Source organism: Catharus ustulatus, chromosome 4 (assembly GCF_009819885.2).
Source record: "Catharus ustulatus isolate bCatUst1 chromosome 4, bCatUst1.pri.v2, whole genome shotgun sequence".
NCBI lineage: Eukaryota > Metazoa > Chordata > Aves > Passeriformes > Turdidae > Catharus > Catharus ustulatus.
The window spans coordinates 12,757,274-12,772,110 of NC_046224.1; the positions used below are offsets into that span (position 1 = coordinate 12,757,274).

Below are 14,837 nucleotides of genomic sequence, written 5' to 3' on the forward strand. Positions count from 1 at the left end.
TTGAATCACAATGAATAAATGTGGTTTAAGTAGTTTTAGAAATGTTTTAAGTAGTTTTAAGTAGTTAAAGAAATTTTATCTACTTAAAATACTGGTTTTTAATTTTTGCTTGGTGTGCTTCCAAGTCTTACAAATTAAAATTGTCCCAATATAGCAAAAGCCAAGCAGAATCAAACTAACCACTTGACTCTCTGCAGTACTGTATTTCAATTGGCCACTCTGCAGAGGAGCAGTGACTTCACATTTGCTCTTATAACAGAGTCAGGAAAGGAATCAGAGAAAACATTGAACATGGGAGGATGGGCTGAACCCAACTCTGTTGCTGTGGCCTAACTGCATTAGAGTGGTATCCTACAGCTGCTGGAGTAAAACACTGATTAGAATTCCACTTCTGTCTCTCATGGCATTCCTTTTCCCCTACTCCTATGACAATGGTATTTGTAAGATACATACAAGGTCTTTTCCTTCCACAGGGTGAAGGAATTGGGCTGGGATGGGTTTGGATCTCATCCCAGACTGTGAACTCTAACCACAGCTGCTGGTGAGTTATGGAATTTGATTTTAGCATTACATGTTTTTAAACAATTGTGGTTCTCCATCCAGGAACATTTCCTCAATGGAACACATGAAAAAATACCATCTCCCAGATTCTTTTAGCTGATACTGAACAGAAACTTTTTAAGCTTTAAGATCAAAGTCCGGAATATGAGTCAGCCTTTTAATAATTGTTTAAGGAAATTCAATCCAAAACTTTGTTGTGTGATTATAGAGCTTTGCTCCCTCCTCTGAGGTGAACTTATATTACTAGGTAATACACATGTGAATTCAGGAGGAATTTCAAGGCATAAAAAAATATTTTTAAGGCATACAAAAATATTTTAAATAACATTAAATATTATTAGTAATAATTGGACTTGTTTAAATAGCAAAGCTAAGTATATATGAGTTTTGATAAGTATAGCTATTTTTTAAAACTCTACAATTATGTAAGACTCTCTTCTGGCCTGAATTGTTTAGAAGGAACAAGAAAAATTTGAAAGACAGTGTCAAGGTAGGAAATATCAACTGCTGTGAAAAAAAATTCACCTGACTAAACAAGATTAATTTTATATGATTCAGAATCTAGACTGAGCAAGGAGCAAATATAGGAGAAAGAGAGAATGAGAAAACCAGTGATGAGAGAAGAAAAATATTAAGAAATTATAGACAATTTTTTAAGAAATAATTGGATGCAGAAAAGAAAGAAAATGCTTTGAATAAACAAGCAGAATGTTACTTCCTTTAAAATTACCATATTCAAAAGACTAAGTAAAACAGAAAAGAGTAAAGCATTATTGAAAGAGGAATGGGCAAAATACTAAAGCAAAAAGGAAATGAGGAAGTGAAATAATGGTCTTCCCTCCCTTCCCCTTGGAGGACTGTCAGGAGATTTCATACAAGTATTTCTTAGAAGAAAATTCACAATCTTAATGATCAATGCATTCATACAGACCTCTGATTTGAGTCTTCTATGCTTTGCCTTATCTCCTTCCAAGGAATCCCAAATCTCTTTCAGTTGTAACTCTATCTTTTTTAGACTTTTCAGTTCTTTATCTTTCTGTGTTTGATGGTGACTGAGAATATCTTGCTGCTTTTTGCTCTCGAAGATACATTTATTAAAATTATTTTCCAGAATTTGTCTAAATAGAAAGACACAATTTTAGAAACAGGTAACTTAATAAAGGCATATATGCAAACAGACACAACTATTTTAATGGGTTTTGAGTACCTCATCACTATGGATTAGCAAGACAAACTTGTAAATTACTGACAAAAATTACCTAAAAAGGTGGCAGTACCCTAATTATGTCAGTGAGGTCTCACAGTCTGTTCTAAACATTCTAGGGAATCTAGTACATATAGAAAGAAGTAAACATATTTTTAAGTATGAGGGAACATTTCAAAATAAGATGCTATGGGCCCTTAATACAAAGCTTGAAAGGCAAAAGCACTGTTGCTGAGGAAATGGCCAGAATTACAACTATACATCTCCTTCTGCAAAGGAGGGATCATTGGAAACTTGCCTTCAACCTAACAGTTTATTTTACTTTACCAAGTAAATATAAAAGCACAATTGAAGGGAATATTAAAGAGATGATTAACCAATCCCCACTGAAATTCAGGACTACATGAGGGCAGACATCTATGATCCTCATTTGAAAATGAAATACAGTAAATTCACGACCATAAGGCGCACCGGACTGTAAGGTGCACCTCTGGGAGTTGGTAGATTTTACAACTTTGTACATTATATAAGGCACACCAGACCATAAGGGGCACTTTTTTTTTGAAGCAAGGATCCGCCCCCAGCTCCCCCCGCGCAGGTGCTGGCCGAAGCCCCGCCTCCACTCGGCAGCTGCGGCCCCATGGCCCCGCCTCCACCTTGCAGCCGTGGCCCTGCCTGCTCCCCTCGTAGCTCGCGGTTCACACTTCTGGGTTGGCAAATTTCCGAACTTTTGACCATATATAAGGTGCACCGGACTATAAGGCACACTTCCGGCTTCGGGCCAAAATTTTAGTCAAAAGAGTGCGCCTTATAGTAATGAAATTACTGTACTTAATTCTTCTTCAATTTACTTTCAGTGGGTTACACAGGAAAGAAAATATGTGCACTAAAGAAAAAAACCCTCTAAAATATTTCACTTTTAAGAGCAAAATCTCACAGGATTTTATAAAATGCTTATGCTTTTTGATATTCTTATTCAAGCCAAATCCTAGATTCCAGATTCTAAATTTTTATATAAACATTTCTGAAGTGATAACCAAGTATGATCATTTATCATTTGCACGGGTTGCATCATAAAACTTGAAAATAGAAGCAACAGCAGAAAAAAGAAATAGAGTTTTGAGAATAGAGAATCATTCATGCTTTCCACATGGTTCATGTCTCTTATTCTAACCTGTCTGATAGGACAGCCAATTCCTTCTCTGCACCAATTTCTAGTAATTTATTCAAAGAAATGCATTCACGTTCATTCTTTTGTATCAAAGTTTGTCTCTCATCCAGTTCCTTCATTACATCTTCTTTTTCTTGCAAAATCGTTGCAGTCTTTTTTTCAGTGGCTTTCAGGATTCTATTCAATTCTTCTATTTGGTCATTAAGGGCTTCATTCTTCTTCTCTGCATCACTGTGGATATATTTTAATAAAGCAGTAAGGGTTAAATTTTCACATGCAAATTTAAAAGAAAAATATAAGTTGTCAGTTTTTGTGGACATACAAAATAATTTCACAACAACATATGTCAAATGTTTGTTAAAACAGACAGTGAAAACCTTCAAATTCCAATATAGTCCAACAATAAAATTGCAGATAGACATGGGGATAACTGACAGCTTAGCACCATGACAATATTAAAAACAGTTCGAGTAAATTGATTTCTGTCAACATTAGTAGGTACATGGGTGTGACACTTCTAAATATTCTTCCTAAGACTGGGAACTCTGGTTTGTTTATTCTATGATGTGACATAAATATAAATACTCATTTTAATACTTCATTAATAGTAATCTGCACAATACAGGTTTTAGAAATTGCTTGTCTAACACTATAGGGCAAACTTAAGATTTATGATGGCAGAGTTGCATTAAGAAGAGTAGCAAGGAAAATGTAGAAGAAAGCCATCATGAAAGTTTTAAACCTGAGAAATTTAACAGTCAAAGAGTTTACATGTTACAGATAGGGACTGGAAGCAGGAGACACAAACTTCAGTGCAGCCCTGTGCACAAGAGTACAAAACTCATCATTCATCTGGATGGCAATTGGTCCACTGGGATCTGTGAATGACCTGGCTGAAACTACACAGTGCTAATTTGATTTTACACTTAGAGAAAACACCACATGCCATGCTTCAGAGGATAAGAACCCCAGCTTCACAAGAGAGAAAGAAAAGGCTGGCTGCTGGCTTGCATTTCCTCTGATGAAGCATTAGAGACTGCAACTCATGTCAGGAGTACAGGACCAAGGGAGAATGGGTTTCTAGCTCAGGCTACAATGTCAGCTGTGGAAGGGTTAGCTTAAATGTTGATCCTAATTTTAATCAACAACCATGCTCAATAATTTCATAGCCAAGGGATGAGAAGAAGTCATACATATATATACTATTGTATATAGAATTATATATTAAAAACATACATTTTTTTCTGATTCAACTTCTCAGTTTCTTTTGCAAGTTGCTTTGGAACACCAAGGATCCTAACTAGCTCAGCCTAGTAACAAAACACAAAGGTTTGATTAATAGCCTCAAAAGCTGATGAGTTTTCATAGCAGTAATATTCATTTAAAACTGCTGTGAAAATCAGTAGGAAACATTATTGAATTCTTTGAGTTTTCCCCAGAGAATTGTAGCAGCCACTTTTAAAAGTAAACACTGATGTTTATAATTTTATTATATCTTCAAGATAAAAATTATGCTTGAATATTATTAATATTAATCTTATTATGCCATTTATACAATGGAAAGAAGTAGACCCAGGTATGTTGGTAGTTCTCAGCATAAATCTGTATTAATTGTAATCAGAGTAACCTACAATAACACAACATAACTAAGATGTCTTTATAGAAACCACTTTTTAATCTAAACCATGACTGTTAGTATTTCCTAAAGGAGTAATAAGGATATGGCACAGCAGCATGTTTCACACCTATTGGGAAATGGTCTAATATTTAATGCAATGACATAATGAATTTGGAATGACAATACCAAGAAAACTCACTGCTCCTTTTGGCAAAAAACATACCCATATACACACACGCACTCACAGGTACATAGGTACAATTAATTTTGTGTTACTTTTAAAATAGTCTGCATCTCCTGAAGCTTTTCCATTTCTTCCTCATCTGTTAATATCAGTTTTTCCTTTGATGAAACAGCTTCTTTTATTGAATCAATTTCTGCTTTCCTCTGGATTACTTCTTTGCTGAGCTCATCACAATTTTCTTTCAACCGTTTAATTTTATTGTCTTTCTTTAAAAATAAAATAAAAGACCAGATTAATTGTATTTTCTCTTTTACATTTTGCAGGCTTCTGATAATACAGACTCACTAACACTGAACGACAACAACATTTTTAGTGACAAGATATGAAATGTATATTTTACCAGATATGTGTTTCTTCAATCAACACTAACAGAATTTTATTTCCAACAAAGCCAGATATATTACTCAGAATTTATGACTACAAATGTATTTTTCATGTTCACACCCTGGAACCAAAAACCTGCAGCTTTCATTCACAGTATCCACTTGCTGAATACAGGAAACATTTTCTTGAGCAAACAAAAAAATACAGATATTTTCTGAATCAGTTATTTATTGCTTGTCCTAGAATTGAATGATATAATATAGCCTATAAAATCTATTTATTTTAAAATCTAATTTTTTATGTATTCTGTTTTAAGTAAACTCTAAAAATGCACACTGAGAAAACATTTTCAGTGATTTTTTTTAATATGTTAGTTGATGGAACATAAAACATTGCTTTTCTCATGTTCTGTACCTACCTTCTCTTTTGAAATTTTTTCATATTCACTTTCCAGAAGCTTTTTTTCTTCTCGCAAACTACAGTAAAAACCAAAGCAGAACCAAATATATTAGTAATAGAATAATCATTACTGTAATATAGCAAGTGGTAAGAAAGTATGAAAGCCTATCCTGTGTTAGACTAAAACACATGGAGAACTGGCATGAAAGGTGCTCAGATTTAAAGGAAGTTTGCTGGCTGCTGACTGGGGGTCCTTGAAGGACTGGGTGTATATATGGAGGTGCACACGTCTTTTTCTATAGCGCACATATCTAAACATTTGAACCTGATTTTTCCTAGTCTGACCACCTCCTGCAGGGGTGCATGAATGAGGTATTCGTGCCTTACTCACCCTTGTCTTTTACTAGTGGCACCCTACACTCACAGTTCCTCCCAGCCTCAAAAAACAAAATGTTAACATGGAAATGTGGCAAAAGGAAAGATGAAGGGGGTAATAAATAGCCACAAAGACATCAAATATCAAAGAAAGTGCTGTTTCTAGTGAAAAACCTTCTTCTTTTAATGAATGTTTCCACATACATATTTGCCCTTCAGACAAATGTAAGTGAAGTTCCTCAAATCTGGACTGGATCCTGTAGGGAAAAATCCTGAACAGTGGCAGGGGTTATAGGCCAAGCCAAAGGAGTATGGTAGAAAAGTAAATTGAATAGCCACAGTGATCTAAACCTATATTCAAAATGAAATTGCAATTTAATTTCAGGCAACAATAGGGACAGATGCTAAAGAAGTGAAGAAGGAAGAAAGGAAAAAACAGGAAAGCTCTTAGCTCTTGTGGGTATTTAGTAACACTGCTGTGAGAAAGATGAATGAATGGTTATAAAAAGGGAGCTCAACCAACAAGCTTGTTGGATTTGCAACAGGGAGCTTCTTGGTAGCAGGTAGGAAAATACTGCCAAATACAAAAAATGATCCTTACTGAAGGTGCATCTCTACATCCCCAGTGCATGCACAGCACAGTTCTGCACCGGTAGGAGGTAAATGGGTTGCAGCAGTCTGTACACCATCACAACCAAACAACTTAACTGAGTCACTGTGCTATTCACTGGGAACAAGGGGGCAGTGCAATTAGTACCTACAGTGACATTCCAGAGTCTCAGGCTATAAAGAAGTAAAGATTGCAGCTAAGGAATAGGTGGAACAAACAAATCCTCTGTCCCAGCAAAGAATCAACATCAGTGCTTAAATTTATATTTCTAACTCCAGTGCAAGGACATGCTGGTCAAATTTGTTGAGACCCAGGGCAGTCTGGTAGAATAAATAACTCTTTAAATTAGGGAAACATTAAGAGAAAGGGACAAACTTCCATAAACAGTTCTGTCACTTGGAGCTCTAACAATGGCAAGGGACTCCTGAGCATTCCCACCCACTCAAAGCAGCTATTACAGTTATCTCATAATGTGGTTGATACAGAAAAGAGGCAGCTGATTGCGATTTCATTTTTTTCTTCTGAAACCTTCCAGCCGCAGTGCAAGACTTTCATGGTGGTGGTGGTTTCAGAAAGTGTGTGGTCATGGGAACAGAGATCAGTCTCCCAGCAGCCAACCTCAGAGAGGACCATCCCTAGGACTTTATGCTCAACATTTTAGCAGTGCTGATTTAAGATTCCCTCCTCCACTTCACCACCCCCACTTTTTCAATAAACTCTTTCTTATATTTGAATCCTCCAACAAAAGGAGTAAAGCTTATACCTGGAAGTCTCAGGCAACATATTTCTAGCTAAGGAAAGGAAATTGTGAAAAAAGAGAACTGGGTTGGTGGTGTTGCAATATAAACAGAACAAAACAAAACAACATCTCTCCTATGAATAAGAAGCTCCAGCAAACTCCAGATGAAGAGCAAAGAGAAAATAGACACATATACAGCATGTATGATATTTGTATGGGCAGAGTACAAGTATGCCTCTACAGGGACTGGTAAAGTCTAAAAACTAATTTGAATGCCAGTGTTTGAACACTCACAGAGTGAATGAGCTTGCAAAACAAAATCTTTTAAAGAAAAAAGTTTAATTTGAATCAATCTTCCCCCAAAACTGATAAAATTAATTTTTATAAAAATCAAAAATTCAAAAATCATATTCCAAACCCATTTTGGCAGTACTCCTAATTGAACTGCTTGGGACTGGCCTAATCACACTAAGGGTAATGAATGTCCATTTTGCACAAACTCCCATAACTGTTTGACTGCCACAAAATATTATTAAACGAGTCCTGTGCAAAATGATTAAAGAGCTACTGCATGGCTTGTGATTAGTCCGTGCTGTGCCCTCTTTCATATCACGCTGGACGATCAAAAGAGCAATACCAAAGATCAGGAGGGAGAGCAAAGTTGACACTGTTTGCATTTTGTCACATTCCTCACTCATGAGGACAGATTCCTGTGGAGCCATTCCAGTTTCACAACAAAGACTTTTCCATCCAGTAAAAGTAAAATGATTTGAACACTTCATTTTCTGTGACATAAACAAAGGCAAAAGTGAATGACAAGGGCCAAGCTACCTAAACAGCAAGCAGACCGAGTACTTCCACACAAAATCCAGTGGAAGTGTGAAAAGAAAAAATGGGTAAAAAGAAAGAAGCTAAACCTCTCCCTTTTGAGCAATGAGTTTGATCCAGCTGCCCATAGCCAGAAGTCAGGCAGCCCTATGCTAACATCTTGGGCTTCCTTACTATCAGGAATAAAAACTGGGACCTCCAAAGGGCAGGTCATCTCACATACCAGGTGTCTGTTTTGGAATGATGTAAATTACCAGATGAAAATAACATTTATCTCTCTGTGGACTCTAAAGGGGAGGCAGGGTGATTAACACACATTTAGAAACCAAATAAGATTCTTCAAATAATTTAAGTTTAGTCTCTGATTCAACAGATGAACACAGAAGCTTAACGTAAGATAAGGAGAGATATTTTGGTCTTTCCATTTAGCCTGTGAATCTTTTAATCTGTGTCATATGGATATCAACCTTATGATTGTTTTACTTATACATCAATGACAACAAACAAAATAGCTGCAACTGGCATTAGGCATTTAAATTTCCCATTATTTTATAGTCCTTCCCTAATGGATGTATTTTTCAATATCATGTGGATTTTATTCTTATCGTTATTATACCTCTAATACATACAATGGAAAGAAGATAAAACCCAGAAGTGTACAAATGTTTCTAACATTGCTCTTCTTATTTTCATAAAGCCTAATAACAGTACTGTACACCAAAAGCTGTCATGGATGCAGTTGTAATGAGTTTAAAAAAGGCAGTTGGAAAACTGAGACATTAATAAAAATACATTCCAGATTTTTCCCTGAGAGACATTTACAGCTGCAAGCTGACACAGAAATAACAAAATTAGGACAGAGAGATGAAGAAATGTAGTTGTCAACAGAAGTCCATTTCACTGCCTCAGCTCACAAAATAACCACAACACTGTTATCATTAGAAGTCCCATCATGCAAGAAAGTGAACTCCTTCAGCTACTCTCTCCGAGCTGGGATTGCTTGGAAATCCATAGAAGGTGTTCAGAACCTCACAACTAAAATGCAGTGACCACAGGTAGAAGTTATCACAGCTGACAAGCTGCCAGCATGAGCTTCCTGTAAGGCTCTGAGCTGTAATTAGTTTGTAGGTACCAGAGAATGCAGTCACAAGAACAGCTGAAAACAATTTCAGCTGTAATGCTATTTATTTTACTTATGATCTGTAACTCTTTACTAGAGAAGCTATGGACAACAGCTTAACTTTTCAATTTTTAATTATTGAGTGACTAATACAGAAATAATTACAAGGGTTGAAATAGTTTTCTTTATTTGCAATGCTTCTACAAGACCAGAGTCAGTTTTGCAATCCTGACTTGCATGCAGTTGCACAGAGTACTTCAGTGAGGAGCTGTTTTGTTACCTGAACAAATCACTGTGAGAGCTAGAGGTTGGACCTAGGCTTTCAAATGAAATTGCTTTCAAGCATAAGGCACCTTTAATCTCACAAACTCTTGTTATAGGTAAATTTAGTACAAATTAATTGTTTACTTTTAAATGAATTGTTTAGATGATAGATTTAGATTTCATATTTATTAGTTCTCAACAATAAACTATGTTGATACCATTGTGTAATAAAAAAAATAGGTCTTCTTTATTTTGTCTCATAAACCAGAACTCCAAGCCTCACATGAACATTAAAGTCTCCTTGAACCAGAACAAATCATTGCTGATCACACTGATTCTTTCCTTCTTGTTCTGTTAATTTGATTTTTTTGGTCTATATTCTTATTTACTGAGGCTTCTTATCCATTACATGAAGAAATTTCATGGCTCTGAATGCAATTTTAGCAGAACTGAGTGGAGATAACTCTTTTTCCTTTTACTCTATTACCCTTGCCAAATACTTTTTGAGAGGAAGAATACTCCCAGAGTCAGCTCTGACTTTGGGATGGTGGCCCAAGCTTTACAAACTTGGTAAAATCCTTCCAACCCTTGTTCTCCCCCTCTTAGGCAGACACACCAGCAATGAGCCCAGTACATCCATATGGCAGAACAGGTCACAAACTGGAATAGGAGGCACATACCTATAGTGGGAACACAGCCCATCCATGCAGTCACCCTCAGGGTAACTTCCCTGACGGCTGAAGCGTGTCAAGAAATACACGGAATAGCTCATATACCTATTCAAACTACGAAAAAAGTAACACAATTCCTGAAAACCTGATGATGCTTCAATGCTGAAAGCAATTTCATTTTTTCTGGGAATGTTGACTATTCATTGGAACAATGAAGATTTAAAACAGATGAAATATAATCTGCTGTTAAGAAAAGTCTGGATAAAATTGTTTACAGAGGCAAGCAGATAGGAAATGAAATAGGGATAGAAAAGTATGGACTATTAAGAGACCTTGAGACTTTTACTAATATTATGGCATATCTGTATGGCTCCTCAAGTGTGAAATGTCATTGTCGTCAGATTTTAATCTGAGTGCAAAAAAGGTGATAAGTACTCTTATATATCAGAAAAAGTCAAATAAGGCAGGAAACAAAGGCATCAGAGAGAAGAGGGATGCTTCAGAGAAATAAAGGTTTACAGAAACAGGGGAACGAGATCTGCAGAACCAGGGAAACAAGATCAGATGTTTCACTTCCAGCTCAGCACTAGTTCTGAGTAGACATTCTAAAAAAAGGATAAATCAGTAGATGAGTGACACAGATAAACCCTTCAAATCTTTCCCCCTCCATGTTCCCTGTCTGCTATACATACAAAAGTAAATAAACAGCATGTTTGTTTTCAGACTGAGCAGTCATTAGTCATAATTCCCAAAGAGAAATTTACTTGTGCCAAGCACAGCTGGGACTGTATTAACATAGTTGGACAACAAGAGAAACTGTGTTCCAGAGAGATCAAGGGCCAAGAGAGGTTGAACCATGACTTTTTATCCTGAGAAATGAAGAAAACCAAGCAGCAACCTAAGAGCAAACTTCTAATACCTTGGATGCAGCTTCCCTCCCCTCTGTCTGTGGCATTGGCAGTGCACACAGATATTTCAGAAAACATTGTTTTATTCTTTGGATAAAACCAGCAAGCTTATAGATCTTCATTTTACATCAGTGTTACTATTAGATCACCTGCTACTCACAACTCTATTCTGGACATTCATTTTCACTGTCTTTCACAGGCACCAAACTCATCCCTCCATTACAATAATGTATTCACACCCATCATCTGGTTTTCTTCATAGTCCATTTCTCATTTCTCTGCTACATTCACTCACCCTTTCTTCACATATATTCTGCTAGTCCTGTTCATTTTAGACTAGTCCAACTCAAAATCTCTTTAATATTTCTGGAATCTCTCTCCCAGTAAGGAAATCCACATGTAACCAAGGCACATCCTTCTCACTCCACACCCTCAACACAAGTAAGACCTAATGCTACCATCAGGCATAAAACAGATTCCAAACAAGGAACAACTAAATAATCTGTAGCTCCTGAGTTTGGAAAAAAAAAAAAAAAAGGCAAATTAAAGGGGGCAGGGGTTGTACAAAAGAGACCTATCAAGTCATTCTGCAGCAGTGAAACATGCTCATTGTCTCATCCAAAACAAGAACTACAGGGTTTGAATTAAGCTGTAGGAGCCAGGTTAAAAAAGCAGGGAGGTGGCAGCTCTTACGTAGTTAATCTGTGGAACACTTCGCCTAGCGTGCTGCAATGTCAGAAGTTTGTTCTGGAGGAGACAGAAGTTCAAAGGAACAGGGGTCAACTGAGGATTCCCAAACACAGAGGACTGTACTTGGCTCATGAAATCCCCACATCACAAGTGGCTGGGGTTGCACTTTTGTTCTCCATTAGATAATGCACCTCACAGACCTCTGGTCAGACTGTACAGCTGGGTTTGATCCCAGGCAATACATAAGATATACATTTCTTATTACAACGAAGGAACATTTTTTACTGCATGACTAACCCAAAAAGTGGATTTTTTATCTGCAAGATATTCAGTTCACATATAAAAATTAATCCAGTAAATGTGAAATTGAAATAATACCTACATTGCATTTTGTATAGAATAAAGTTCTCATTTTACTGGAGGTAGAAAATAGAGAATGGGAAAATATTGCCTAAACATATAAATCCTCATAAATTTTTTTGAAATTGATGCAAAATCAGTGAAAAATATTCAAAAGATATGAAGACAAATGGTTAAAAAGTGTGATACTTTTGAAGACCTCATTTCTGGACTGCTTGGAAACTGCAATAAATTCTGTATTTAATAATTATTTCAGGAAATTTCATGTTTCTTAGTTATCTCATAGCAAATAATTTTTTCCAGATGCTTTCCATGTTTCTTTCCCACTCCCAGTTTGCTTCATTCTCAGTTTCTTTTTCTCTTAGAGCAAACACTTGGCTCTAAAAAAACAAAAAAAACAAAATCAAGAAAGAATTGCCAGAAAAACCTGCTCCATGCAGTGTGTACAGTGTTCATGATTTCCTTGCAGAATAATAATCTTAACTGCTGAGATGCTGACATTGCGTGTTTGTATTTACATACACCAGTGACACTACAGCTGGATTGAAGATGGGCAAAAAAAGTAAGTCCCCCACAAAATAAAAATCTAATTTCATCTGCCTAGGTACATATTTTTACAAATGCAATACTTCTGCTTGTAATTTTACTATAAAGTATGTAGATAATTGAAATGTACACAATACCAAATTAATACTGGACTGTTGTCCTTATAGAGAAATGTTAAGATTTCACTTCTTTCACAGCAAATTTATCATTTTTCTGACATTAGAATATATAAGAACTTCTTCCCCTCTGAATACCTGAATAGAAAAACTTGAATACACCATTCTACTGATGTTAAAAATAGCATTGCATCTATTTATGACGTTGTTCCATAAAATCTAAGCCAGCAGATCTCTGAGACACTTCAAACATTTGTATTGAAGGTGTTCTAGACCAGAATTGTTCATGTTAATTTTTCCTACCTAAATATTATTCATGCAATGTAGTAAATTTTAAACAGCATTTTAAAGAGCTCCATCCATGTTCTAAACTTAAAACTATCTACAAATCTCACCATTTATTCATCACTGACATGTTGCTGTAACTGGGGAAAGTTTATGGCAATTCATTTGACAACAGCCATCAAGAAATGTGTCCATGTAAAACGTAAAGGAGATTGATTTTTATTCTATTGATCATCTTTTAAATTAGCTAAGATTAAATTAGCAGCATTTGACCACACTTTCACCTACCATTCTATCTTCAACCGATTTTCATACACTCTTCCTTTAACAGCAGTGTATTCGTTTCGGCATCTAAGAAGTTGTTGCCTTATTTGGGAAGCTTCACTGGAAGTTTCTTCAGGGAGATGTTCTGCTTTTTCCAGCTCACATTGTTGTTCCAGTTCTGCACTCAGGCGTTCGGCTTCCTGCAACAGCTGGGTTTCAGATTCCTGTAAACTACATTAAATAGACAAATTTAGAACTAGTCAATGTGAAGCAAAAGCTTTATATTTATACTTATATACATATCTATAATATTTGATTCAATGTTTTCAAGATGAGATGGAACTAAGATCTGAATAACCTTGTCTGACCTCCTAGTTGACCCTACCTTGGGCAGGAGGTTGGACCTCCTGAGTTCTGTTCAAACCCAAATCATCCTATGATGCCGTGAGAGCAGTGGGATCTGGTCTCAGGGTGGGGTTTTTGCATACCTACAGCTGGAGTGAGATTCATCTTATCTAATTTTAACCAGATGACAGAGTGTTACTTAGTCTAATTTATTTATCTAACACTTCCTAAACACGAATTAAGAGACAGGAAACCCATTTTATCCTAAGAAGTGCCAAAGGCTAGATCTGACTCAGTGTGGAAACCTATAAAAGTGAAGTATTCACCAGGACAAGGTCCAGTCTGGCCTATACGACAACTTAAAGTTTTCAATAAACACTGGAACATCTACCCAGTGATGAATTACATCTTGTTACTGCTGCAGTGCTACCAAGATCTGAAATAATTAATTTAATGATACACAAGCTGAAAATAAGTTTGTGAACATCTGTGGAAGCTTATTCTAAGGACTGTAGATCAATGATCAATGATCTGATTTGACTTGTATCACCAGACTAGCTACACAGAAATAGCAAACTCCTGTCAATGTCTGGAGACTGGTATTCATAATGTAATTCATAACTTAGGAACCTGAGTGGTGACAGATAGAAACATCCTAAAGGCTGTTAGTAAAATACATTGATTATTATGGAAAACTCTTAAAAGACAACAACAGTATGAAAACTCACATACAATGCACCACACATAAACCTATGCTTTATGCTACAGAAATATTGTGTATGCCTCCTCAACATTACTACATTATGACTTTTATATAATGGTGTACTAAATGGCGAATAAAGAACTCTATCAGTTGCCTTTTAGTAATTAAAAATACAGTGCAATACTTTTTTTTTTTAAATAAAGAGAAAAAAAATTGAGAAACTCTAGACATAAATTTTGGCTCAAATTTTATATTTGTGGTTTAAACAGAAAAACAAAATTACATAACACACTAAAGAAAGAGTTAAGAGGGTAAAATGATTATAAAAATACAAAATATAAAACTGACTATACTGCACAAACATAGCTGAAATAATATAGCAGAAAAAGTTTTGATTCATGCAACATTTCTCCCTAGATAATCACTTCCTTTTTCTAAACTAGAAAATAAGAAAATCGCAGACTTCAACAGATAATAGCGTGCCTTCATCAT

At 35.9% G+C, this 14,837-nt stretch overlaps 1 protein-coding gene across 1 annotated transcript in view; it reads right to left on the reverse strand.

Moving 5' to 3' along the window:
• The window catches only part of CCDC146 (coiled-coil domain containing 146), a 66,921-nt gene that overhangs the window by 18,246 nt on the left and 33,838 nt on the right, over nt 1-14,837 (reverse strand). The window contains exons 4-9 of the mRNA XM_033057812.1: nt 13,322-13,528; nt 5,541-5,598; nt 4,831-5,004; nt 4,173-4,246; nt 2,940-3,167; nt 1,493-1,679 (exon numbers count right to left, since the gene is read on the reverse strand). Coding sequence (XP_032913703.1) covers nt 1,493-1,679; nt 2,940-3,167; nt 4,173-4,246; nt 4,831-5,004; nt 5,541-5,598; nt 13,322-13,528 — 928 coding nt within the window. The remainder of the gene's footprint in view (nt 1-1,492; nt 1,680-2,939; nt 3,168-4,172; nt 4,247-4,830; nt 5,005-5,540; nt 5,599-13,321; nt 13,529-14,837) is intronic.